Raw genomic sequence first — 27,705 nt, forward strand, 5'->3', positions numbered from 1 at the left:
TTGTTGTTCCTTTATGAAAAGCTGGAGGTTCTTTGACGTCTGCCCCTTTGTGCAGCACTGTCATCCCAGCTGCCGTTGACTGAGAGGTGGGCTGCACTCAGGATGTCTTTTCTTATCTCCGCAGCTCTGTGGGTCTGGCTAAAGCTGCTCTGGAGGCCATCAATGGATTCAACCTCTTTGGAAACCAGGTATTTGAATACAGTCTCTGTATTTCAGCATAACTGCATATGTCTTTGATCTGAGTGACACGGTTGAAGGTCATGTATTACACGATTCATGGAAAAGCGCATTGAATTTCCCTGATCCTGAGGAGACAGCATCCCTGATTCATCCCTGTCTGTCTGGACATGTGACCGTCAGGAGATTCATCTCCTGTGTTTGTTTGGTTCAGCAAATTGTTTGTGCTCCTGCAGACTTTGATCGATGGCCGTTGCTGATGTTTGTTCCCGCTTTCTCTTTGAAGCTCCCGCTCTGCTTTGCACTATCCATTACTGACCATTTGCTGTCTTTTCCTCTTTTTTTTTTTGCTTGTCTGGTATTAGAGAGGTAAAGCAGCAGCATTCATTAAACCTGCTAATGGATTGGAAAATGAAGCTTTCCTCTTCACCCGCATCATCATCTTCTTCCTCCTTTCTCCACTTGGGTGTCTGTTGCTGCTGCTCTTCGGTCATCTAATGCATCTGAACTTGTTTTGAAGTGATTGCCATGATCGGGTTCTGGGTGTTTTTGTCTCATAATCAGCAGCAAAATGAGGGGTTTAACTGTGCCTGGAAATGGATTTTGTCATCGAGCGTAGCTTGTTGAAAGAATCATTTTATATAGTGTACAGGTGGATGCTTTATGATCCATGCTATTCGGGGATTCTATAAGTGTGAGTGTCTCTTATCCGCCCTCTTGTCCCTCGGAGGGAATGGAAGTGCTACAAGCCATTCAGTTGCTTAATAATGATCTCTATCAATCTTGATTTCCCAGCTGACTCTCCTGCTCCAAGTGGAACTCTCCCAGCCCCCCTAACTGGAACACTCAGTACAGCCTGAACTCCACCGTCTCATTTAAACCAGCTGCCGACTCGTACGTGCGCGCGTGTCACACTGGCTCTTTGTAACGGATGAATGCACGCGCAACTCTGGCTTTGGCGGAAGTTGTATTTTGTTCGGATGCAGGGAGCTCCACCGCGTGACAAATTGCACCGCGTGGGGATAGAATTGATTGAGCAAATGGGATCCTCCTCCTACTGTATGAAGCCCGTCATTAGGCTCCCAGAGCTGTATACACATGGCTGAACAACCCGGCACTAAAAGATCCCACTTTCACCTAATTCACACTCAGTAAAGAGCTGAGGAGTAGCAGAGTGGACACACACCTGAAACCATTAGGCTCCAGTGCTGACATAAATCAAATTCATCGATATCAAGACACAGTACAGTAGGTAGTCTGATATTATTGTACATTGTATCTACTGGGTTCTTTAAGGGGGTATCATACATCATTTGTACTTTCCACCTGCCATTATTAGCAGCACAAACAGTAACAGTGGTTGTGTCTGTACTAAGTGTACAGCTTTTAAAGTCTGCAGAAGGTTCTGGACGATGTTTTGCATATTCCATCTTTGCCCCCCACAGTAGCTGCAGCTGCCAATGTTGAGGGAACGCTGCTCGGGTCATTTGTCCTGGTCAGTCTTTAATCACTGATCATACTGTAGCATGGTGCAGCCTGGAGGAGGCCCGGCAGCACTTGTTCCCATAAATATCTACAGTAAGTTAAGTGAAAAACGTGTGGAGGCACGCTGTCCCTCAGCACCTCCAGGACGTTCTGGGAAGAGAAGGCCCGAGCAGGAGATTCAAAGGAACATGGGAACAAGACACAGTCATGCACAGTCTGGTGTGGTCTGGATGGTCTTTGTCTCGATTCCCCGGAAGCTCACTGAAATGAGTCAGGTCTTTACACTATGTTACATGTGCTTGTTAAAGCTTTAAGCACAGACTGAAAGGATGCAGCGCATAAAAAAGTCGGCCAATGAGGAGAATTCAAGGAAGAGGATTTAATCACCCAAATAAACACAACTCAGATGTAAAACTACAAAGCTGATGTTTTTTACGTCAATGTTGTCCTTTTTTGTGATTGATTCCCGGCATTAAAAATGCCTTTTACTTTACTGGAGTTAAATCATCCCTGCTTCAAAATTTTCTTTCTTTTTTTCCAATAGTAAGTTTTGCTAGTTTTCAAAGGGAATGCAGAAAAAAATCAAAATATGTATAGTTATAAAGAACACACAGTACGTGAAGATTGAAACTGAAACCAAAGATGAAAACGCTCATCGCACACACTCACGTGCACTTGACGACAAGCAGCGTCCTCCCTCAGAGGTCCAGTTCCAGATGTGTCACACAGCTGGCCGCACTATGCAAATCACTACAGGAAAGGCTGCAGATTTGACTAAAAGCCCTGGTTGGGATCTGTATGTGGAGGGAAAAATAGACTCTGGCAATATTCATCCATAATGCATCTGCCTTACATTAGAAACTGCTTAGCAGGTTGCGCGAGTGACTCAGTTGGTTTTATATAAGCGCTGCTCTTGCATGGATGAAGTGGACCAGAGAAGTTTTGATCACTTCACACACCAAGTGAAAGCATAAAATGCCCCCCCTCCCCCTCCCCCCGCCTCTATGAGAGGTATTTAAGTGCACTGGATGGATCGGACCACATTGTAGTAGCAGCACTTTGTGTTTGGGTGCGTGGGGTCATTTGGAGCGATAGGACGACTTTTGACTCCCTGTTGTTTAAGCACTCCCACACCGTACTTCAAAAAAAAAGCCAGCATCCCAAAAATATCAGCCCGAATTTGCTGAAAAAGTGTGCATTTTTGATGTGCGGACGCCTTTGAAGCCAGCCTTAAGTTTTTATTTATTTTATTTTTTAAGCATTTCACTGTCAAATCTCTTCTCTCTTCTGAGAGTGTTTTGCTTGTTGGACCCGTGAAGGGGCGCGAGGTTTAACGGTGCCCAGGCTCATGTCGGCATACGTGTTTTGCTCTGCAGGGGTGTTCGTGGTCGGTGATATTTGTGGATCTGGACGCCCACAACAGGAACCGGCAAACCCTCTGCTCTCTGCTGCCTCGAGAGTCCCGCTCTCATGTGAGTCTGTCCGTCTATCTGTAGCCACTAAAATGAATCAATGAGGGACTAAACATGTGTTTTTGAGATTTTTGCACCGACTTAAAGTGAATAATATTAAAATTAAATTTTTAAAACTAATTGTATTATGGTTTGTATATGTATACAGTATGTACAGTACATAAGCCAGTCTGCTGTCGTGAGTGCAGTTGCAACCTGCCGCCCCTCTTGTCCCTCTTCTGACTCTCTGACTCTCTGAACAGCTGTGTGCATAATCTCCACCAATTACAGACTAAAACACAGGCTTGTCACACATATGCCAAAAACTAGAAAGGTTAATTGCACACTTCAAATGAGCCACACATTTGCGTCAACATTTTAGTGGTTCTGTAAATCAACAATGCAGTTTTTCTTTTCCCCATGGTGCACCACCAGTACTTAAGCTGGAGGTAAAGTCAAAGCGGTCAGGAGTGAACCAAAAGAACAAGCAGGAGCAGAATGATTCTCTTCTCTCTGCTCCTCCACGTACCAACACTCAAGCGATCGCGTCTGTCGCTCTGCTGCGCGCTGCCACCAGCTTGTGGGAAAATGAGCGTAATTAGACAGCCAGAGTGGCGCTGGAGCCGTTTGAAAGTGATGCGAAGGAGCGCAGACTGCGCGCTGCAGACGGGGGTGTCAACAAAAACCTGTATGCAGTCGGCAGTTCGATATTCAATTCTAGCCGCGTTGAGGGCCTTGGGTTCAGAGAGTTGGATGTTAGAGGGCTGTGCAAGGTGCAGGTTCTGATACAAAACAGCTGAACACAATCCGGCAGTCATCAAAGCATCATCAGTGCCTGGTTCACACAGAACACGGAGAGCAAGTATTTTATTTTTTCGGGGCCCGGACGCTTTGTTAATAAAACCTACATTTTCACAGCAGTTTGAAGCAGAGGCCTAATAGCTTTCATTTTCACTGCTTAATAGAGCAAACCAAAACAAAAATTGAACGATAGCTACAGTATGTGCCCCGTCATAATGGTTTGTCAGGCCTAATAACAATATTCATTCCTAATGATTGCTCCAGATGAAATGTAGTCAGGCAGGTCCTGAGTTTGAGCGAGGCTACTGTAGTGTGCTGTTCATAATCACGGGCTGTGTACTGCTCTAGAATGTTATTAGGCAGAACATAAAGACGAGAAGTCGCTCGCCACAGTCCAGGAATGAATTAATATTGCTTTATAGCTACCGCTCCTTGTCGCTGGCTGTCGTAATGAACCGAAAGTGATCTCTGAGTGTCTCTCCTCCGGGGCAGAACACCGATGCGGCCTTGCTTCCGACCATCAGCTACCCGGCCTTTGCCGTGGACGACGACGCCCTCTATAGTCAGACGCTGGACAAGATCGTCCGCAAGCTGCGCGGCAAATACGGCTTCAAGCGCTTCCTCCGCGACGGCTACCGCACGGCGAATGAGGACAAGAACCGCCGCTACTACAAACCTGCCGAGATGAAGGTAGGTCCCACTTGGGCTTCGAAGATTTGACCATTCAAATAATAATAACACTATTTAACTAGGACACAGAAATCATTTTACCCAATTACTCATAAGAAAAGGCTAAATTCCTTAAGTTCAACTTGAAAGTGCTGGAGTCTGACATTAGAGGTTTGTGGAACAGGGGCCTGTTGAGGTATTATCCTTTCATGATAATGCTAAGAGATTTGCCTGTGACTTAGCGTCTGCCATTTCAAGTGTTTTAATCCTCCAGCTATTTCACCCTGGATCTTAGCGCGGGTGCTCGCGGGCGCGCGTCCCTATCGGTGAGTGTGTTCATGCATATGCATGCATGGGAACGGCCGCGCGTTCGTTGTCTTTTCCCAAATCCCCCGTGATCCTGGCGAAATGACAGTCCATTTCATTCAGAACGGGCTCAGGGAGAGTGCGATGAGTGAATCAGCGGCTCGACTCCTAATGCTAAATAAATCATTGCATTAGCCGCTGAACTAACCTCGCAGAATTAATGAGCTCGCGGAGGCAGATAGAAGAATCAACAGAGATCGACAGGCACAAAGTCAAGGGGAACGGGAGTTTTTGTTTGGTCCGGGTCCAAGAGGCCCCAGAGTCCTTCCCCCTTAACGGGTGATTCAAAGCTTGCTGTCAGTACTGTCAGTTCACCCAGCGTTCATGTGAGTCTCCAGTAACATCAACCGAACACTCACTGTTTCCTACCGGCCTAGATCCGAGCAAAATGTCCTCTAGTATTAGTAGAAACTGCATCTTTGTTGTTAATGTCAACAAAGACGTGATAAATGTGTAAAAGGTTTAATGTACAATAAATGTTAAAGAGAAATTCCAAAACTACTTAATTACAGACATGCTCAGGATATCGACTTTGCAATGAACCAACACAGCAGCCGGTTATTGAGTCGATCTTTTCTATTCTGATCCGAAACAGGAAAAAAAAAACGAATAAGCGTGAGCATCCGAGGAACTTTGACCGAGGCAAACTGTTGACACGTGCTGGAGGCTGAGCGCTTCTCCCAAAACAGCGGGTCTTCCCAGGGTGATCTTGTTATGGAGGGGTGACCCGCTCTGATCTGATTAAGGAGCTAATGCAGCACCTCTTCGAGGCGAGCTCCGGTTCCGGCAGCATATCCGTTAAGTCTTGTGAGGTCAGAGGTGGCGCCTCATGGTTTGATTTCTCCATTTTTCCATTTCTGCATTGCAGTCATTCAGAGGACATCCCACTGACTAACGTCTGCCAAGTCTTCACTTAAGCTGCAGTGTCAGTTTAATTCAGCTGATGTAAATATAACATCTGCAGCCCATGGATGTTTTGTCCTCACCATAAAATGCTGTATACATAAAAAACAACAGGCCTTGTGGTTTGTAGCGTTTTTCTCCATTTGTTTTCCGAAGGACTTGACAGGTTTCTGTTTGTGGCTCTCGCAGCCTCCGTGTAGCTGAGAAAAACGTTCAAAACCACATCCTACAGAACCGGATTGCTTTGGGCTTTTATCTGCGCAATTGCCAGAAATCGGAGAAAGGTGGAGCCGAGTAGCAAACAAACAAACAATCCCACGAAAAACACACAGATCCACTATTGAATGAGTCACACGGGCCACTCACGGACCCCCACCGTGAAATAGCTAGAAACTCTGCTTCCTTCTTCCTACAGCTCATATAATGAAACTACTGGAGGACTAAAAGTTAACAGTGTTTAATACCTCGGTTCCTTTAGGTCCCATCCTGCCTCCAGTTCGTTTAGCAGGCGGGTGGATTTATTATTAAAGACACTATTGCCAGGCTCGTAAATTAAATTCACGATTACTCCGGCTGCCAATCGCCTTCCATCAACCAACACTAATATATTAGCTAGTGCAGCAGTAAATCCTGCGAGTGAAAAGGATCCTGCTGCATAAGAGGAAACTGTGCCAGGTGGGTATTTACTACGTAATGTAATAACTATTACCAGCAGATTTCCCTTTCACACTAATGAATATTGCAACAAGCCTTAGTGTTTAAGACGGTGGCAAGTGATCACGGGGCGAACGGCTCACAGAGCCAGTGGCCGAGGAGTCCGTGGCCGTGGAGATAAGCCGCCGCGCGGGGGGTCCCAGCGTGCGCGGAACCAAACGCCACGGGCGCCCGGACGCCGGGCCTCGGCGCCGCGGGCGTGGGGCGAAGCGGTGTCTGGTGTTTAAGAGAAGCCTCAGCGGGGCGGCGCCCGTGCTCCCCGTCTGTTTACCATTGACGGGGAGCAGCGGCCTGTGTGATAGACAGTTTTACCAATCAGTCGAGTCGCTCAAGCACAAAGCACCAGGGATCCCTCCCTGTTAACAGCCTCCACGGGCCAGAAAGCACAGGCCTCGCTGGGCCACTGCCTCGGCGCTTCCTCTTCCTCTTCTTCTATCTTCCCCCGTCGCCTGTCGTCTCTGTATGCGCTCTAATGTCTTCATCTGCCTCTCGTCACGCTGTAATACATTCACACACTAAAGTAGCCTCCAACTAAACTTTTAACTCAGGTTTTGGGCATAGTAAGGTTTTTTTTTTATATACTAGATCCAGGATGGTTTCATGTGTTGTTTAACATCCATTTCACGCTAAACCTCACATTTGAGTTGAGTCACATTCTGGCTGCCGTCGCGTTTTGGCAGGAACAAGCAAATGAGGAGAAGATCGACAATTTCCCAGACCCTCACTTGGGTTGTGGGTTTGAGTCTCTGACTGACTCGTACCGTGCCTCAAATATGACGAGTCCCTCTGATGACACTGAAAGCAGCCTCTGAACGCTTCCAGCAGCCATTAGTTATTACATTTAGATTGAATGTTTTCTTCTGTCAGGGTGGCCACAGATAATAAGAACTATTCTTAGATACACAAAAACACACAGAAGAATATGAAAATATTGACCTTGTTTGGCCTTTTTTTAAAGCTGCTAAAGTAGAAAATGTTTAATCTGTATAATAATGAGACGTCTGTGAACCTTTCTGTTGTGTATTTGTCCTCATCTTTTACAAGCAAGCATAAATGAAACCCATTAAATCACTGGAATTAATAAGGCTGCGAGTGACTCGATGGCTCATTCACCCGGGTGTCTCTTCTCCACGTGAGTTGCAAACTAACGTTTGAGTAAGAATCAAAGGAACAGCAGAACGAGTGGCGCCGTTCACGGCGACTGCGGCGTTGGTTCTGGAACATTCTGTCCCTCCGTGTGCCGGCTTTTGTTTCTGTCACACACTCAGATCAGTCAGTCGCAGCTCGCCAAGCATTGGGCGACGCCGCAGGTGTGATTTGGTGAGAGAAATGATCAAATGCCCGATTTCAGCTCAGGACTATGAAAATGATGCCGATCATGTGTAACAATCTTCAGAGTGATATTATATTTGTTTGGGAACGCTGGCTTTTCTCATCAAATATCCTCCCACTGATTGCCCTTATATTTAAAGAATGAGGGAGCATTGTCATCCCTCTCGTGTCGGCTTCTGTTCAGTGTCACGTCGTCCGTATCTGCCTGCTCTGTTCCATATTTAGCGCTGTCAAAGTTCCGCCGCTCACTTAAATTCAGTTTTCGTGCCCTTCTCCTGAAATGCAAAAGTGATCATTTTCCATTTCTCTGTCTCTTTGCAGCTTTTTGATGGGATCGAGTGTGAGTTTCCCATATTTTTCATCTACATGATGATTGACGGTAAGTCTCGTTCTATATATTTATGCTCTTACGAGGCCCCAAGTGGGTCATTTGCCAAAATGTAGTATGAGAGGCTTTTTTTTGCATTTGACTGAGAGTTATTACATTTTGATAACTGCCAGGTTATTGTGAATTACAGACACTTTTTTGAAGTGTGTGTGTGTGTGTGTGTGTGTGTGTGTGTGTGTGTGTGTGTGTGTGTGTGTGTGTGTGTGTGTGTGTGTGTGTGTGTGTGTGTGTGTGTGTGTGTGTGTGTGTGTACAGTAAGGAAACAGTCAGAAATCAATTGAGGAATAAAGTCCCTTCAAAAAACATATGAGTTCAAGCTTTGCTTACTCTCATGCCCGTTTTCTCTGCTCACGTCTTTTTGGACTACCAATTTGATTTAGGGCCCGTTTTTATCGCTTTACACTTGTCTCGAATAGTTTATTGTTGTGGAACCAACTTTTATCGAACCAGAAAGCAAAACATATTTATCGCTCTTCACCCGAAAATGGGAGAAAAACAAAACAAACAGACCTTGAAACAGCGAGACTTTGAAATAAAATTCTCTGATAACATCTTTTGTACCTATGCCAAAAGCTAGTTCAGGACAGATAAAGGAGATTGTAATATCAATATTGCATTTAGGTTTATCGGAACAATGCAGGTTTATGCACAAAGTGCCACAATAAGGTTTCCTGCTCGGGCTCATAACCAACCTGCAGACATACAAACCAAGTTACACACTCAGACGCGTCGACTGCCGCCTTTGGCTGAAGTCAGAGTCGCTGTGATGCCGCAGCGTAGCTCCTGATCACATTGTAATATGAGTCATGTGTGTTCACGTGTGCAGGCGTGTTCAGAGGGAACCAAGCTCAAGTCAAAGAATACCAGGAGCTGCTGGAGCCCATCGTCTTCCAGTCGTACGAGGGTGAGGAATCTCAAACACACACAAACGCAGCGTGTCTTTCTGACTTTTCTTCCTGATTATGCACAAACACATATATATATGTCTATATATTACTTCACACGACCCGACGTATCAATAATAGTTTCTGGATCTTCGGAGCCTACCGCTGTTCTCTGACAATAAAAAAAAAAAACGAAGCCGCTCTCTTATTAAATCCCGTCCCATCCATATTCATGCGTCGCATACTGTGACCGAGGCTCACGGGGTGCGTTTCATTCAAGTGAATTCATGAGCAAAGTGCCTGGCTCCTATATTCACCTGCGCCCGCTGCAGAGAGGTGAGACAGTCAAATGATAGGGATGTCAAGAGCTCTGAGATTCTCCCGGTCCGTTTATAATAGAGCAGGAAATAATTGGAGTGTGGAGAAGGATAATGATGTGAGGCAGAGCTGACGTGAGTTGCCCCAGATGTCTTTTGGAGGCCTTTGTACTGGTTATGTATAAATTAGCCAAACTGCAGAAGTTAATTGGTCGGGCTTTAAGGGATAACATAAGTGTACTTTCCCTTTCAAGATTAATGCCTCGCCATTAATGAAAACCCACGAATGCATTAGCAGCTGTCGGAAGCGGCTATTGTTTGCCGCTCTCCTCCCCGGAGTCGCCGGCTCCTTTTTGCTTTGGCGATGCGTCGACACATGCGGGGCGCTGCTCTGGAAGATGTGCCGCTGCGGTGAATGAATGGGCAAGATTAACAATAACGCAGTTGGGCCGTCGTTTTCCTGTGAGTCATTTAAAATATAGAGGTAGAGAACGACTAAAAAGCCAGAGGGAAGTGTGTGGGACGATAATCAGACCAGAATTAATATTAGTATTAGACTGGACATTTAGTTTGAGACAGGTGTTGTGTATGAGGGGGCAGTGTGATCATCTTCCCTTTGACTGGAACTAATGAGTGAATGACGTCTCTGTCCACCTACGTCATTTCCAGACAATTGATAATAATAAACGTGCTTCAAGCTTTTTGGTTGTTCTTCTTTTTGGTTCTGGCTCCGGCAGAGTCCGTGAGAGTTCATGGTAACTGCTACTGTACATGGAAGCTGTTTAATGAATACTGTGTGTCGCTTTATGGGCAGGGGTTCCACCTGCTGCTAACGCTGCAGAGAGCAGGAGATCACGTTACAGTCTCTAATACTAGGACAAGGATGTGACTCTTTAACAGTGATTTTGTAATATGGAAATAATTAGAAAACATCAGAAATGTCCTTGTACTGCTGACACTTGAGTGGCCGACTTGAGTGTATGACAGCCTCCTGACAGCCTTGTTACCTGCTGTCTGGCGGCTCCATGATCTGTGGTGCGGGTGGGTTCCGTGGCTCGTTTCCATTTTGATTTCTTCTCACTCGCTGCAAACACACGAACCATAGCGCGTCCAGAGAAGCTGGTCTTTATACGCACCCACGCACGGCGCTCACTGGGCCTCTCTCTCTCTCACTCTCTCTCTCTCTCCTGACCAGGTCACGCCATCATCCCTAAATACTACTACGTGCCGGCCGACTTTGTGGAGGCGGAGCAGAGCAAGCACGGGAGCCAGAAGCGTTTCCCTAGCAACTCAGGCCGCGACGGGAAGCTCTTCCTGTGGGGTCAGGCCCTGTACAACATCGCCAAACTGCTGGGTACGAATCCGCGTGTGCTCCAGTGCCACGAACCATCACACTCAACCTCCTTGGTCTTATGCAAAAAAAAAAAAACGATGAATGTATCAATCCAGCGATGCCATTTTGACCCATTTGTGTGTATTCATGATGCCGTTGACGTGCATGTGCGTGTGTCTGTTCACATTCCAGTGGACGAGCTGATCAGCCCTAAAGACATCGATCCCGTCCACCGCTACGTGCCCCGTCAGGACCAGCGCAACGTCAGCATGCGCTACTCCAACCAGGTCAGCTCCCACCTGGGACCTGAACACATCATCTGCCTCATATCCCCTCAATCCTCACACGCACAATAGACATTGATTACCAGCACAATGCAAGATTCTAGTTCTCCTTCTGAACCGTTCGTCATCCTTATGAATAGGAATTTGCAGAGTGTTTGAAATGCCTTTAGCTGAACGTAATGACAACCTCCACGCGGTGGGGAAAAAAATCCCGCTGGCAGTTGTTTTAACTTACAAGTCAAGTAGCTTTAAGTGCTTTATAGTGGAGAGGCAGAGAGTAGGCTGCAAATGAACGGCCCACTCACCGTGGGAGGGGAAAAAAGGAAAAGTTCTGCCGGTGAATTGTGCCTATAGCCTGTTCAAGGTGAAGATCTTAAAATGGCCCAGGAGTTGTTTGTTTACGATTGTATCGGATAATCACCAGCCCGAGCTGAGAGTCCGAAAATTAGCTTTCGCCGCACGCGTGGAGCCAAATCCCGCATTCTGAGCACGCGGCGTGGGAGAGCGGCGACTGGTCCTGCGGCGCTCAGCGTTATTAAAACTCCTTCTGGTGAAGCAGCACTCGGCGCCGCCGCAGCCGTTCCGAGAGTCCTTTCAGCCGCGCTAGTTTGGAAATTCACTTAAAGCATTAAATGGGTTCGGAGCCAGATTGTGCCTTTTGTGCTCTTTGATTCAGAATTAGTCCTGGTGAATTAGTTCAGCGCGCCCACAGACGCATTAGAGGGCGACTGCAGGTGACTTTAATTTACAGGTGTTAGAATGTGGCAGGGGAGATAATTGTGGCATAATAGCAAATAATAGAAACACCTTAGCCTCCAACACTAGGGAGGCTCAGGAGGCTTCATATAATAATATTATTATTATTATTATTATTCACCTGTTCGCAAGTGATTTACTGTAGAGTGAACTGAAATGACCTGCAACTTTCAGATTTTTCCTGCTTCGTTCGCTCCGTTGCACCCGCCTCCGTTTTCAAGCCTCTGGACGCAGGCGTGAAGACGAACGACAACGGGCCGCGCGCGTACGTGAACCAGAGTCGGTCAGAGGCGGCTCCTGTTTAGAGGCGTCGCTGCTGAATGGCAGCACGGTGCGAGGACCTTCACCTGCGCTCGCCGTGACGGGTTAAAGAGGGAGGAACGCGCTGCCCCGGGTTCCATCAAGCTCAGACAATCGTAGGAGAATCCTGGGAGGCCGCCGTGAAGCCTCGCACGCCGCTGCTCTGCGCTGCTGTAGCTTTTAATTCCACTTCATCCTCTTGCTTCTCGCCCACGGCCCGTCTCCTAGACGGGGATTAAGCCCAGTCCATTTCCTCTGCAAACAGCCTCTCTTTGGCCCATCGCGCCCAAGGTTTGCTCCATATCTGACTCCGCGCTCTTAGCGATGTTGACCCTCCGTCTCGCCGCTGTACCGCGTGGACACGCGCTCTGGCACTGTACTGGATCTCCTTTTGATAAGACGGCGCCGGTGAAGGTAACGGCAGAGATAGCAAAGAGCCGTGGGCCGGTGAGAACGGCTGAGCCAGAGGCAGGAGAAAAGACCAACGTCCGTCTCCAAGAGCTACAAATGTCATTATTATATAATGTACTGACATTCTGTGAATGTGACTTTTAGATGTTGAAATTATTTAGGAGACTAGCAGATTTAGTTGGATCAGGAAACCAAACGATGTTGAAGGCTACATTATTAGCTGCTAGCTCTCGTCTTCAATCGCTGTCCGTCATGTTATGTATCTTCATTCGAATGGATTTGACAGTTTTGTGTCTTTGTGCCAGCAACATTTTTGGTGAGGGGCTTCAGTCTCTACATCCTTGTGATCACGATATCTCAGCAACACCTCGAAGGGAGATTTTTTTTTTCCCCAATTGGGAACGAGGTAGAACTGATTAGATAGAGGTGTTAAAGGTCAAGGTCGCTGCGACCTCACATTCATCACACTCTTGTGGGCCTGATATCTCCCAACTGCCTTAAAGGGATTTTTTAAATTAGACACAGGGAAGGCCTGGTCAGAGTCTGGACATAAAAACTGGACCTTGACTGCTTTCCTTTTCAGTTTGAATATTTTTTTATTATGTACTTAATAGGCGATAGTTTTTAAACACTTGAATGACAAAAAAAGAAAGTATTGAAAAGGTTTATTAAAAGAAACCAAGGACAAAATTATGATTTATCTCCAGTATTATTTATATGATGACCATTATCTTCCTGATATCCACTCAGATCATGAAATATACATCATTAGAATGTTTTAAAGCCTTTAGCTCCTTAAGGTTTCAGCACGTTTTCTTTTGCTTACTAGCACTCTGCCCCCCCTCCCCCGAGTCTCACGTAGCCCTAGATGGGAATCACTGATAAAAACCACCAGAGCTGCGAGTGGCTGCAGCAGCCAGCGCTTATGTGATGTGTGCATTTAGGGTTGAGAGTTGTTTAATGGGGATCAAAGTGTGTGTGTTAATCATGTCATTGTTAATAGCATTTCAGCCTCAGCTCACTTGTCTACGAGGTGTGTGATAGAAAGCGGGACGAATACGTGCCGCTCTCTGGTGCTGGCAGCCCTGCGTTTTAGGAATTCAACCTCTAAACTGTTATGTGGCCAAAAGCCAGACTCCCCTCAGGTGAGGCTGCATATTTCATCCGGATTATTGGCTTTTTTTTTTTTTATATTTATTTCGTTTACACTTTGGTGAAACTAGATTTGTGACAGCTCGCTGTGAGCCCAGCGTCTGATGGGAGCAGGCTCAACTCTGCAAGCGGCCCGTCAACAGAAGCCCATCACACGGAGTTTGATGTTTTCAGCCTCATGCAGTTCAAAAACATGTGAGTGAGTGGTTTCACTGACTTTATTTAAAAAAAAAAAAAAGAGAACAGAAAATGGAAGCGCGGTGGCTCGCTGCTGACACTAATGAGGCATTATCATTTCACGGCCATTTGAAATGGAGTTTTTTGCATCTGCGTGACTTGTTGATGGTGTTAGTGAAAGGCTGAAAGCTTGTTACTGACATTTATGCAAATTGCGAAGGTTCGCCTAAATTGTCCACCTCCACAGTGGAGGTGGCTGATACTCTGAAGTGCTCCCTTTGAACTCGCCTGATTTCACTCGCACTCTATTCCGATCTCGGAGTCGGTCGCGTCCGACCATGCAGACAACTGGCAAACGTTGGTGGATTTCAGACATTTTTCAGCTCACCATGAATTGATTAATGGTTGTGTCTCTGGTTTCATGAGTGTGAAAAGCGCCAGGTGTTGCAGTCGTGTTTATTTCCTGCCTTGAATGCCTTCAGGATTTTGGGAACATTGGAAATTGCTTGGACCACCTGAAAGCCGATGTGAGATGTGAGGAGACTCTCCGTTCCAGAGCAAATCTCTCAGCCAGGGGAAATTAGACGTGGTTGTTTATTTATGCGGCGGGTGCCAGGCTGAAGGCCTCGCGGGGTCAAACGGCCACGCAGTGCGAAGCACCGGCTTCATCCTCTTAGTTTCTAGCCTCCATCTTCTACGTCTGTTCCTCTTCTGACTCGCACCTTTTCCTCTGTTTTCCGTGCGACTGGCGGAGAGCAACGAGGCGGAGGAGGAGGAGGAGAGGGGGGAAAATGAGTAGCGAGATGCACTGTTCTGTGTTTAAAGCAAGAAATGCGGTGTGTACGTGTCGGCGTGCAGTGTGTGTAGCAGCTGTCTGGTTGCCTTTGCATCATTGACGTCCAGCGTTTGGTCTGCAGGCAGGAAAGGCACATGGGCGTGCTGAGCCTTCACATGCGGTTAAGGCTTGATTTGTATGCTCCTCTTTCTTCTCCTGTGTTTGCATATCATTTGCTCCCTATTCTGCGTATCCAAACAAAAGGAAACGTATATGTTATGCATGAAGCTATATTACTGTGTGTGTGTGTGTGTGTGTGTGTGTGTGTGTGTGTGTGTGTGTGTGTGTGTGTGTGTGTATATTATTCATAGTTCCCTTGCTTTTTTCCAATGCTATGCTGCCACATACTGTATCAATTCATTCCACTGCTGGGGAGAATGTGATGCTGCACAATACTAAACCCGTGAATAGCCTGCAATATTCTACTGTTCCACACTACGCATGCCGTATAAGCTCCTACAAGGCTACCTCAGGGTTATTTGACAGCGGCTCCGGCATTTAATAAAGGAGCCAGAGCGAGTCCTTTGCAAAGGATCCCCGCTCACACGATCAGCCGTATAAATAGCAGCTGCAGTTGCTCATGCATCGGCGGGGTCGTGATTGTCCGTTATGAAATGCATCAGGATTTGCATGCGCGTTGAGAGAGAGAGAGAGAGAAAGAGAGAGAGAGAGTGGTTTCTTGAACCTACACGGACATGAGCCCAGAATCCGTGCTGTGTCCTGCAGAAGCACTTAGCACTGTGTTCGTGTCACACATTCATGTTTGCCCTTTTTTACAGCTAGTCTACATTGGAATCAGGTTATTCAGCACCTACACTTTCCCCATATTTCATGTTTGTAAAGGAGTGTACATTAAATTTGCATCATGTGTACTGTGTGTCTCAGTGGGGAGAGGGGGGGGGGGGTGTTGCCTCAAACTACCGGCATTCGAAGGAGCGGGAAGTCGTGATTTAGGTGCTGAAGGGGAGGTTCATGCAACTTTAATGCCCGGTGCTGCTTGATGTAGGAACCTTTCACTACAACGGTGAACTTCCAGTCTATTAAATAGAATATGAAGCTCTGTAATGTAAAGTTGCATGGGTTAAATATGCACGCGAGCCGCTTGGCGGTGGCGCTGCCCCGCGTGCGTCTGCACCCTGAGCGACGGCTGTGGCCGCGCTGTTTTCAAGCCTGACCCCGCGTCGCCGCGGCCGGGGATCCCTGCATAACCGCCCATGCGCTCCCGCCCGGGGGCTGCGAGGGTGAGTCAGATCAAACGCACCCTCGGGAGCGTTGCGTCCCACTGACGTCCCGGTGACAAACGAGCAGTAACGCACGGCGGGCGCAGCGGCCGGGGGAACGAGGCGACGCCGGGAGTGACTGTGAACGTGAATTAGCGGCTGATGCTGCTTACGTGGCGGCGCTCGCTTTTTAATGCCGCGTCCCGGTGTCTGTCGGCCTCCCCCTCCGCCCGTCCTTATCTTTCCCTCCATCTGTCTCTTTGAATCGAGTGTTTGTGATTTCGGCAGCCACGGGGGCATGAAGCTCCCACACGCAGCACTAAAACAAGGAAAGCACACGTCTTCATCAAAAACAAAGCAACTAAACACTTTGCTATAGAAACCTTTGGCCTCCGTCAGTTTGCTGCTTATGTTTATGAACACACGACGCGTGGCACGGCTCAAAACAGGCACAAGGTTAATGGAAAAGTTGCACCGTGGTCCACTTTTCAGGAGCTGTCAGTCAACCCTCAGAGATAAGGCCTGGGTGTGATTTGATTGGATAGCGCAGCTGGGGATCAGAGCCGGACTGTGTGTTGGAAGCATTCAGCTGTACTGTACGTCCCATTAGTCATTAATTTAGATTTATTTCCAGTCTTAACACAAAACCTATAAACTGTGGCGCTTTAATGTGTTATTCCCCTGGAGAATCAGCTGTTCCATGTGACTCCTGCTTCCACATACAGTACTGAACCGCTGTATTATAGAATGTAGGGATGTTTTACTTTGTAAGTGTAACTTCCTGTTTGAAGTAATTTAACATCTCTAAGTGGTCAAGACTCAAATATCACTCAGCAGTACCTATATGTTTTACTGTAGTAATATTTAAAAAAACCCAAGACTCAAGGTATGGTGATGTTGGAGCTTTCTCTCTGGCTCTAATCGCGGGGCATAAACCTTTGAGATGTCTGTAGCTCTGGTTCCCGCTGCCGCGACGTTTGCCAGTCCATTAGCTGTGAGACGTATGATGCTGTATCAGTGTGTCTGTGGACGGTGTGCGTGTCAGCGTGATGGGCAGATGTTAATAAAGTAGCCGTGTCAGCGGCGGCGCGGCCGGATCATATGGTGCCGACACCTACGGAGATAAGAGAAATATGGGCAGATTAACCGTCAGGAGCGGCACTGGTCCTTCCTGTGGAGCCAAGTGACACACTGAGCGGAGTGGAACAGATGGATGCTAAGACGCTGCTGCCACACACACACACACACACAGAAACACACACACACACAGAAACGCACACAGAAACACACACAAATGCGCACACACATGCACAGAAACACAGAAGCACACGCACACACACACACACACACAGAAACACACACACACAGAAACGCACACACACAGAAACGCACACACACAGAAACGCACACAGAAACACACACAAATGCGCATACACACACACACACGCACAGAAACACAGAAGCACACGCACACACACATACACACACAGAAACGCACACAAATGCGCACGCACACAGAAACACACGCACACAGGAACACACAAAAGCACACACACACAGAAGTGCACACACACAGAAACACACAGGAACACACACACATTAACACTGCATTTTCAGTCTAACGCTCCCCTAAACGGAATCGCACACGTCCACGCACACATTTTTTTTCCCCGTTCCGTCTTCTGCCTCACACAGAAGTGTGTGTGGGCGCGCACGCGGCCCCTGCTGTTTGCCAAACGGCCCGGTGGCAGGCAGAAAATGTCGGGCCCACTGGTCTGTGACAGTAAAAGCTCTGGAGAGACGACTACTGACCTTAACCTGCAGGGAAATGGACATCACTCAGACACGCTGGCGCAGTTAGCACGCGGCCACGCTCCACGCGCCCCCCGTGCTCCGAGCGTGAACGCGCGTTTGTGCGCCTTTGTCTCGCGCGTTACGAGCCCCCGCCCGTGCCCGGACCCCCGTCAGGGTCCCCTGACAGCTTTGGGCCCTGTCGTTCCTTTTGACTCGCCCCCTCCAGCATCCTGCGCCTCCGGGAGCACGACGCCCGACGCTCAAGTCGTCTAATGTGTCGCTTGAACAAAAGAGAACATCCGTCGCACATTAATGCATGTGATTGCCTCCTGTTGCTGGAGTCAAGCTGTGAGATGAATATGGGATCCGTGTTCGGGGCCAGGTGTGCTGAGAGGAGCCATCAGGGCTGCTTAGCTGCTTGTTGATGACTCCTGCTGACAGCGTGCAACCCCCCCCCCCCCCCCCCCCCCCCCCCCAGGAGAGGAGGGAGGAGGCCGTGGGTCCAAGTGCTGCTTTTTTACAGCACTCCAGCTCTGGTTTAACCCCAAGAACCAAAAACAACAACAAACGAAAGGGTTCGACCTGTTCCCAGTCTAATAACTTAACTGTAACTGTCAATGCATCACAAGTTATCAAACTCTGAACCATGCCGCACAGTGAGGGCCGTGAATGAGGAGGAACACATGAGCCGTATCAGCTTCAACAAATCAAAATGCTTTGGTCTCCTGTGCGTTTACACAGTGGGTTGGCTTCAAACGCTTCCACCAAGACAATGCTGCTGTTGCCGTTCATGAAATGCGCCTCTGATGCCTGAGCACCGTCACAAACCTCTCGGAGGCAGCGCCAGCATCACACGACGCCGGATCCACTGAACGCGTGCGCTGTTTTGTCTTGTTCCTCGTCTGTTTCTTCTCTTCCACATCACCTGTGCCAGAAACACTGTGTAGAAGCGATCGCAGCTCCTTCTGCGGCTTTGGCGCTTCAGCCTCGCTGTTGACAAGGAGCTGACGCGTCCCAGCTGTGTTCTCGTTGAGGCGCTCAGCTATCGTAAATACATCTGATTTCACCTTGACTCACTCCTACACTATATATATGTGTGTGTGTGTGTGGGGGGGTGGATTACGTGCAGCAGTCTGTTTATTTGTCGGGCATTTTCAGGGGTTGTGCGTGTGTTTGAGCGAGCGACATCCCAGCCCTTAGTGCCCATCTGTTCCTACTGTTTGTAATTGTGTGTGTGTGTGTGTGTGTGTGTGTGTGTGTGTGTGTGTGTGTGTGTGTGTGTGTGTGTGTGTGTGTGTGTGTGTGTGTGTGTGTGTGTGTGTACTTGTACTGCATCGAAGTGAGAACCCAAAAACGTATTTTCCTACCAACGTGAGGCCATTTTTCCGGTCCTCACTTCTTTGAAGGCCTGTTTGAGGGTTAAGATTGCATTGGTCCTCCTCCAGAACAACACACACGCCCTCCGGCGTCTCAGGAAGCCAACGCCGCGTCGTTGGCCAGCTCGTGTTTGCGGCTTCACCGCGACTCGCGAGCGGACGTTATGCGGGCGGTGACGTCCACACGGAGGAGCCGTCACCTGCACGGCTCCGCGAGACACGCCGTCCCCGCCAGGCATCGGATCTTCATATGCGCCGGTGTTTATTTTTCCGCTGCGGCGCTCGGATAATTATGCACACCCACAGACGGCAGTAATCAGGCCACTCATCTTCCCCCAGCCTTCCCGGCTCTCCAGGCGTGATATCAAACAGGGGGCTGCTCTGACAAGCCGAGGCTCCTGCAGCTCGCACCGTGGCTCGACTTTAATATCAATTGATTTCTTTTCTCTTTTTTTCCCATCTGGTGCTTCACTCATAAAGATTATTCGGCGGAGGATAATATTTCTGAGCTGAGTCCAGGGAACAATCGTTTCGCTTTCTCAGTCAGAGACGCCTTCACAATTACACCGGCCAGTGGCATGCAATCCAATTCCTCACTCGGTGCTCCTCCGTGGAGGTGATCCCTCTCTCTCCTCCTCCTCCCTCGCTCTTTTGCCATCTTGCGTTCCTTTTTTCCTCCATGTTGTTGGACTGGAAGCGTTTCCCTGAATCAAACACCCACGTTGTAACCTCCCTGCTCCTTTATTCCAATTCCGGTCAACTTTGCAGTGACGACAAATTAAAACTGGAACAGGCTCTCTTCATGTTCTTGTCTTTATTACCAGTACATGACCTTTTAAAAAGATCCAACTTTAAAAATGCTCAGGAAACATCTTTTCCCCTCTTTCACAGCTTGGATTGGAAATGACTTAGCATTTCTTTCATGCCCCCCCCCCCCCCCCCATGTGTTCCTGCTAAAGCCCTGACACTTTGAAATACCCTCATCAAAATTTGAATCTCTGAGCTGCACAGAGACCAACTTCCTGAGGACGATACTGAGCCTGGAGTCATTCGTCTGTGCAGGGGCATGAAAAGAAGGGATTATGTTTCATTCAAATATTTTTTTTTTCGAGTGGGGGGAGTCGAGATGGGGTGGGGTTGGGTTGGATAAATTCCCTCGCTCGCTTTTTGACTATATGAAAGTCTTTGAATGCCTCGTTCCTTTGTGATGTGACGCTCGCTTGAGGCTGCCTCGCCTCGTTCCCGCGCTTTGCCAGGCGTCGCACTGGGAGGGATCTGACCTTGAAGTGTTGCAGCGTTGCCAAGTCTCAATCAGCTCAACGCAGGCTTAAGTTCATTTAAGTTATTAGGGATCCGGCTAAAAGTGAAAATAGGCGTCGGACAATATAGGTTCAGGAGACATCAGTCTTTTTACAGCCAAATGACTTGTGTCTTTCCAAATTAGCAGCTAATGTCTAAGCAACATGCGTCAGGACGATTTGCCATAAACACTCACTAATAACCACCTGGATGTACTGTAACTACACACTGCAGCCAATTAATATAATGCTAATCCACCCAAAGCAAATCCATAAATCACATACACACACACGCACTAAAAAAAAGCAACAACAGAATAGAAATGCAAGAGAAGCAAGTGATGCAGTCTGCTCTGTACACAGCGTGCAGTATTAATCAGATGTGGTGATGCTTCGTCAGCATCTGATCTGCAGAGCTGCAGCTCAGTACATAAATCTGCTGCTAGTTCAGGACATTTGCATCCCGTGTTTAAGTGTGTTTGTGTTATTGTGTTCCCGCAACATGTCAGATGTGCCCGGCAGATGATTTACTTGTGACCTGAGTGAGAGGAAGGAACATGGAGAGCAGGTAGAAACACACAAAAGGTTGGAAAGACACAGTAAGTACAGGAGGTGAGATGGAAGGACAGAGGAGGAAGGACAGCAAGGTGTGAAAGGAGAACAGGTCGGAAAGATAGAAGACAGGAAAATATGTGGATAGAGTCAGTTATAATGGAAAAAATGTCACCTTGATAGAAAATATGGATGAACAGAAGCAGGGAAATAAAGAAGAGTGAAGAGGAGTAAAAGGAAAGGAAGTCAAATGAAAAGGAATAAAGGAGAGAAGAAAGCATAAGTACAGTATGATGGAAGATTGAATGGAGACCAAATGAGAAAGAATACGTAGAACTGGGTAGTAGTACTGGGTCGGCGACAAGAATAACAAGGTTGGGTCGGAGGAAGGAGGAGGAACGAGATGAGGAGGAGGAAATATGACAGACGCACTTCTCATCACGCGTCACAATCCAGTGCTTTTAATTTTGGGGGGAAAACGTCAAATGAAGCGGAGCTGAAATTCATTTCTGTTCTGTGGGGGACTCACAGCAGCGCTATATTAGCTTTTCACTCCGTCACGTTCAGCGGCGGCCGCATCTCTGAGGGGCGGCGGCGGACCGGGTCCAGTCCGCCCTGCTGGATGCTACGGCGCCCGTTAGCCTCGCTAGCGTGGCGCGGTTCGGCCCAGCTCAACGCGTCTCTGGCTTCCTCTTTGCTCCACCTTCTTGGTACTTTACTATTATAACCTGTACCAGTCATGCTGTGATGTTAAGGGAACCTCACAAAGTATATTTACTGCACCGTTCTTCAGAGTACTCCTTCTGTGTACTTACACTACGTAATCCCATTACAGTACGTTCTCATACTCAACAGCATTTGGAGGTTTTTTTTTTAGCTTCCACGTCTCTTCCTCCTCTGTGAGGACTTGAGGAGCTATTTATTTTAATTTGTTTGGTTTTTGTGACAGATGTCTGCCATCCCAGTTTATTAATGCACCTGTTTCATTAGTCATTGTGTGTGTGCTGGTACACACACTGGTAGACAGAAGTGTTAGTTCTTCCTGTCACAGAGAGGTGCCTCAGGCACACACACACACACACACACACACAGGAAGCAGACAGTGATATATGGGTTATGAGTTGATCAGTCTGAGACAAAGCAAATAAGACCACTTCCTTTCATCGTCTGTTGTCTTATTAACAAATAACCCTTTCTATAATAATACAACTGAGAAGATGATGAACAGGACTCATTTTAGACTTAAAGCCAGTTCACAGTAGCTGCTCTCCCTCCACTGGACCCGTAGCAGCAGCAGAGATGTACGTTTATATTTACAAACGTGAAGAAGCTCGACACAAAGACAGAGACTGCTTGTGTGGATTATTTGGGTCAAACTTTCTACAAAACGTGAAACGTGGAAACTAGCTTATTTCCTTCTCAACCCAGTCCGCCGTTTTACGCCGGCAGACTGGGAATTTTGCTGGAAGTGCATAAATGCGAAAGAGTTTTGGCAGCGCGAGACTCTGGCGAACCAGATGAATGAATGCTCAGTTTGCTGGTTTAGTTTGGGCTTTTACGATGACAATAATGCGAGGAAATAAAAGCTGCTTTGTCATCCGCCAGCGAAGCATTGGTGCGCTGGCCCAGAAGCAGACTGGCCCAACGCGGGGCCGTGGATCCAGGACCGCTGAGCTGCTGTTTTCTACGCGGAGACAAATGTCCGGTCCTCGCCGTCGGCCGCCGAGGAAAGATTTACTCCACTGCTTTTAGGCGCAGACTTCTGTAATTACTGCGCTTCATCATTTTGCTTTCCGATGGCTTTTTGATTAATGCTCTTACATGCCTGGACTTAGTTAAAGCAGACTAAATTCTGCAGGAACCGGGACGAGGCAATAAACCGCTAAGTTCCTCCTTGTTGAGATTCGATTGTTTTCATCTCCATATTTCAAGCCCTCGGCCAGAACCTCAGCGTAAGAGATTATAGTCGGGCCTTAACACCTGCCAATAGCTGCCCCAGTGACCCTCAAATTAATATTCAATACTTCACTGGAGGGTTTTAGCTTTGTTCAGCCTAATTCATGAATAAATGAATCGCATTTCCATATCATTCCAGTAACGAAAGTTGAGGTGTTGAGCAGTTTTAATGAATGGTTTCTGCAGCGACACTGGTTTGGAGCAAGGTGGCTTTTTTTTCTCTTTCACAGCTTCAGGCAAACGGAGGTTCTGCTCACTGGCCAGTCTGAGGTCTGTGCTCCTGCTCCTGCCCTCACGTGTACGGTCTTTAGTATTCTGTGTTTGGAGTTGGGTCGGAATTGGCAGCTGTAACATGGCGAAGCTAAATTCTTTTGATCCCTTAAGTCCAACCTGTTAATAAAACACCTGTGTTGGATGTTATCATCCATTCAATGGCCATTATCAGTAGCTAACAGCCCACACGAATGGGCCAGTAGGTACCTACTCTACCTACTAGCTAACAGATAGCAGCTAGCTAATTGCTACGTTCCGCAGCTTCGAACGTTATTGCGGTTACAGTTAGGGTTAGGTGACGGGTTGTAAGGTTAGGGTTAGCTAATACAATACAGCTAGGTTGTGCTCGCTAATATGATCGAAATCAAAAACAGTCGATCATTCAGTTGGTTTAAACGTCCGAGCTGTGATCTACCTTACGAATAGATGACGAAGACCTACTGCAGCTACTCACCAGTAGGTACCTAGCGGCCCTTACGTATGGGCCGATGTCCACTGATAATGAACCACTGAATGGCGCGATGACGTCCAAAGCTAACACTGGTCACCACCACCACCACCTCCTGAAAGGAGAGGGGGGTGACTCCCTCTCTGCGGAGTTAAACGCTCCATTCTACCCGCTATGTGATTGTGTTTAGAACATCTGTTTGCAGTTGTGCGATTCCGTGCTGTGAGGGGGTGGCGCCGAATCCCCCGCTGCTCTCGGTACAAGTGGCCCTCTTGTAAGCGCCGCACACTGTTAAATGTAATATATGTGTCGTGGTGCATTCGAGGAGTTGTTGTTGTAGCTTTTTTTTTTTCCACGCTGAAGTGATATAGTTAATTTCCGAAGTCAACGCGGCCTCCTCCCACCAGCGGAGCGCCCTCGGAGAAGCGGATTGAACTCGGAGCGGCGTCTGGGTTCAGCGTGTGGGTGGAGACGGAGCACGCGAGCGCGTCTCTCAGAAGGAGGCCCACTCTGAGGCGAGACGGGGCTAAAGCTGCGCGTCTGTCTGCTTTCATCATGTGCCTCGGCGCACATTCAGACATCGCCTCCGTCGAACGGTCCCATTGCCTTCCTGCGTTCTGTTACACGACTTTAAATGCTTGTGTACATGTTCGGTTTGTTTAACAAGCCCCTGTTGTTGTCGTTTGAAATCCAATACCGGGAAGTTCTGCGGAGACGCTTGAACAGTTATGAGGTCAGGCCGCATCCCAATCTTCACAAGTGCAGGATCCATTATGATTTGTGAACCCCCCCCTCCAGATTTGACGCCTCTCCTCCGCTTTCCCTCCCAGTCGACACTATTTCGGTCACACCGCATTGACGCCTTCGCAGCGCCTTCTGAGGAAGGTTGTTTAAAGAAACATTTAGGGACTCATCTCATTTTCCTCTCAGCAGTCGCCACCGAGGTTCGGCTCCGGCGCTCGCGGGAGCGAGTCGGAGGGAGGGCTCCCCTCTCATGTCTCCGTCGTGCAATTCCGAAGCCTCTCCTTCTGCAAATGAGTTCTTTGTCTGCTCGGAGACCGGCGCTAATGAGAGCGCTGCGCTGCGGCATTTTAGGAGACGCTCCTTGTTCAATCTTACAGATTCGTCTTCATCCATTTCCTGTTTCAGCCGCACCCTCTGTTTTCTGTCTCTCTTCTCTTTCTGATTAATGATAATGAGGTATTTGGGTAAAACTAGCTCTTATCAACCGCACAAAATGGCTCCCAGCTTTTGTTGTGCATCCACGAGAGTGTGTCGCTCCCCGTCTCCGTCTCTTAACGATGAATCTGAGCATCTGTGCGCCGCTGTCGCGTTCTATGGGTGCTGTGTGTGCGTGCGTGCGTGTGTGTGTGTGACCACAAAGAGAACAAGATGAAAGGCTGCTGCTCCTGTGAGTCACAAGCTGCCGGCTGCTTCCTAAATGGCCCTGAATAGACCATCAGTCAGCGTAGCGCAGATGATCGCCTCTGCTTACAATTCACTTACACGCGCCCGCGCATAAATTACGCGTGCAGCCGAGTTCCTCGGCCGCGACGGGGCGAGAAGTCGAAAAGCGAGCGAAGGAGACGTAGGGGCACACATTTGCGGGTGCATAACTATGGCAGCAGACGGCATCGGAGGGTGGTTTGAGGACGGACGTGCGCAAACCTGAAGATGTGAAGAAAAGTAACGGCAAGATTCTGACACACATTCTAATATGTCGAATTGTAAAACACGACACAAATGGGCATCTAGACACAAATAGCGCAGCCACAGGATGCTGACATTCCTTCGTTGTTGCTCCGGCCGCACGTTGAGGTCTGAGGTTGAAGTCTGACTTTTGCAAAGTGACGCTTCAGTCGCCGGCGCCGTTTTCGCTTCATTTCCACCCCATTCACTGTGTGTTTTCCCTGATTGTCCACGAGCCTGAAAGGTGTGCGATTACAGCGGAGAACCCCCCCCCCCCCCCCCCCCCCCCCCCGGTTGTGAGCGTTCGCCTCGACGCGTTCCACTGACACCTCACTTATTAAAGTTAGGAAACGCCTGCGTGTTTATTCCTCTGACAACACGTAGCTCGTTACCAAAATATTATTTATGAGATGCTCAAATACATGTTTTGACTTTTATTGTTGTACTTTTCTAGCGTCTGGTTAACACCGGCTCTGCCTTGTTTTTACAGCGTGGAGAAATGAAACGATAGGAGCGAGGAGTTGAAGGCGAAGGTTGTGCGTTGCCTCATTCGTTCCATCTCACGTGTGCAGTCTACGAATACCGTAATAAAGCTACATGTGAACGACGCTCCGCTGGAAATGTGATGCACAGCGAACTCACAGTTACTGAGTTTTTCTAGTTTCTCAGACTTACTTTTTAATAACAAAGACTTATAATAAGGTCTTTGTTGGTTTGTGCCTTGCTGTCATTCAGGTATGAGAGAGCTGTGACGCCCAAATGGTTATGATCATCTCACATTATGCTCATTTTAATTGTCTCGTTCACCTGTTTGACCATCAGTCTTACTTTAGTCTAAGTGTCTTATCTCCTTGGATGATGTGAAACGGAGAAAATTAAGAAATCCACATTAAACGCTGCATCCAGTAAATGTGTGGAATTTTCCCTTGATCAGAGCCTCACAACTGATGATGACGCTGATATCAAAATAAGCTTCAGCTCATTTCATTTCTCTTTTCTTTGCCTTTGGGGAGAGATTGATTTGAAAAGTTTGTGCACCTTTCTTGCCTGAATTCTGCTGCTCCCTCTCACTTTGCGGGCACCAGAGGTGGAGAGAATGTGAGCGCATCTCCTTTCTTCCCTTTTACGTCTCCCTCACCTTCTTAATTCCCGTCTCCTTCTCTCCGAGCCCAGCTCTCCTGCATCTTAATGGTTATTCTGAGTCTTACTTTCATTTGAATTGTTTGACAGCTGAGATAGCAATAACACGGGCTATTGTTCCATTCCGGAGTGAGCTGAATTTAGATTTGAGCCTGCCTCTCCTTCCAGTTGAACTCGGGTTTCCTCCTGTTTGCATTTCTCCTGTAATTACGTGTGCGTTATAGAAGCTGCACTGCAAAGAAGGGAAATGCATTCATGTAATAGCCAAGAACGGTAAAACTAATATTCACTGCATAATAAATGTCACTTAGCTCTGAATGTAGGTCCAACAGGTCCCTTTCAAATGAGGAGCCAAATGAGGAATGTTCTCCATAAAGAACACACGACCAGCTCCATATAATAAGGCCCGATGGACGGCGTCTCATACTGTGCTCTTATGCTCATTGTCTGTCTCTCACAGGGACCTATAGAGAATGATGTGGTGATCCACGTGGCCCTGATAGCAGAGAGCCAGAGGTAAGCTGCGTGTTCTGCTTGTTGCCCGCTCACCTCCTCGCTGAATAAGAAATGAAATGTGGAGCCTCCGCCATTTTTAATGATGAGGTCCATGTAGTGCATTGGATCACAAGCTGTCTCTTTCCTTCTACACAGTTTTCTCGTTTCATCCTTCTGCTCCTGCTTATTTTGGCCAGACTGTTTTTAGGTGTTTCTGTAAAAAAAAATGTCTAATTATACTGAGTTTTGTACTTTCATGTGGTGCATCTTTATTTACGTGTCACTTATATGTGTCTCTTGAGTCTAGACTGTCAATGCTACGTTTGCTCCCTGAAGTGTTTCTGACATAACGTCTTCACTATGGACAGAATATGAAGTCACCCAACATTTGATGTCTTAAAGTTAATTTTTTTAAGGAATGTTGCATAGGCCACTACTCGCAGTGTTTTACACCCCTCCTTTGCTTCAGATCCGCTCCCAAGCCTTTATCTAGTCATAAAGTACAGTAACAAAGGAACGAGTTACGCATCTAAGACTGATAGACGGTGAGACCATAAAGCTGGATCTCAGCCTGACCTCCCTCCGCCCTCACCTGTCACTGTCCTCACTGTGCACATGGTTTCATATCCATTTGCATGTGTATGCACGCTTACATGAGGACACTACAACTCTATGGAGCTTGTTAATCTCTACCTTCAATTACTGCTGCTGTGAGCTTCCTAGAAATGC

The 27,705-nt window shown here is 47.7% G+C and overlaps 1 protein-coding gene across 4 annotated transcripts in view; it reads left to right on the plus strand.

Moving 5' to 3' along the window:
* The window catches only part of phkb (phosphorylase kinase, beta), a 61,660-nt gene that overhangs the window by 17,467 nt on the left and 16,488 nt on the right, over positions 1-27,705 (plus strand). For all 4 annotated transcript variants that reach the window (XM_029143798.3, XM_029143797.3, XM_029143796.3 and 1 more), the window contains 8 exons: positions 125-188; positions 3,039-3,134; positions 4,407-4,604; positions 8,220-8,277; positions 9,113-9,190; positions 10,683-10,841; positions 11,013-11,107; positions 26,942-26,997. In XM_029143798.3, coding sequence (XP_028999631.1) covers positions 125-188; positions 3,039-3,134; positions 4,407-4,604; positions 8,220-8,277; positions 9,113-9,190; positions 10,683-10,841; positions 11,013-11,107; positions 26,942-26,997 — 804 coding nt within the window. The remainder of the gene's footprint in view (positions 1-124; positions 189-3,038; positions 3,135-4,406; positions 4,605-8,219; positions 8,278-9,112; positions 9,191-10,682; positions 10,842-11,012; positions 11,108-26,941; positions 26,998-27,705) is intronic.

Source organism: Betta splendens, chromosome 3, assembly GCF_900634795.4.
Source record: "Betta splendens chromosome 3, fBetSpl5.4, whole genome shotgun sequence".
NCBI classification, from domain to species: domain Eukaryota; kingdom Metazoa; phylum Chordata; class Actinopteri; order Anabantiformes; family Osphronemidae; genus Betta; species Betta splendens.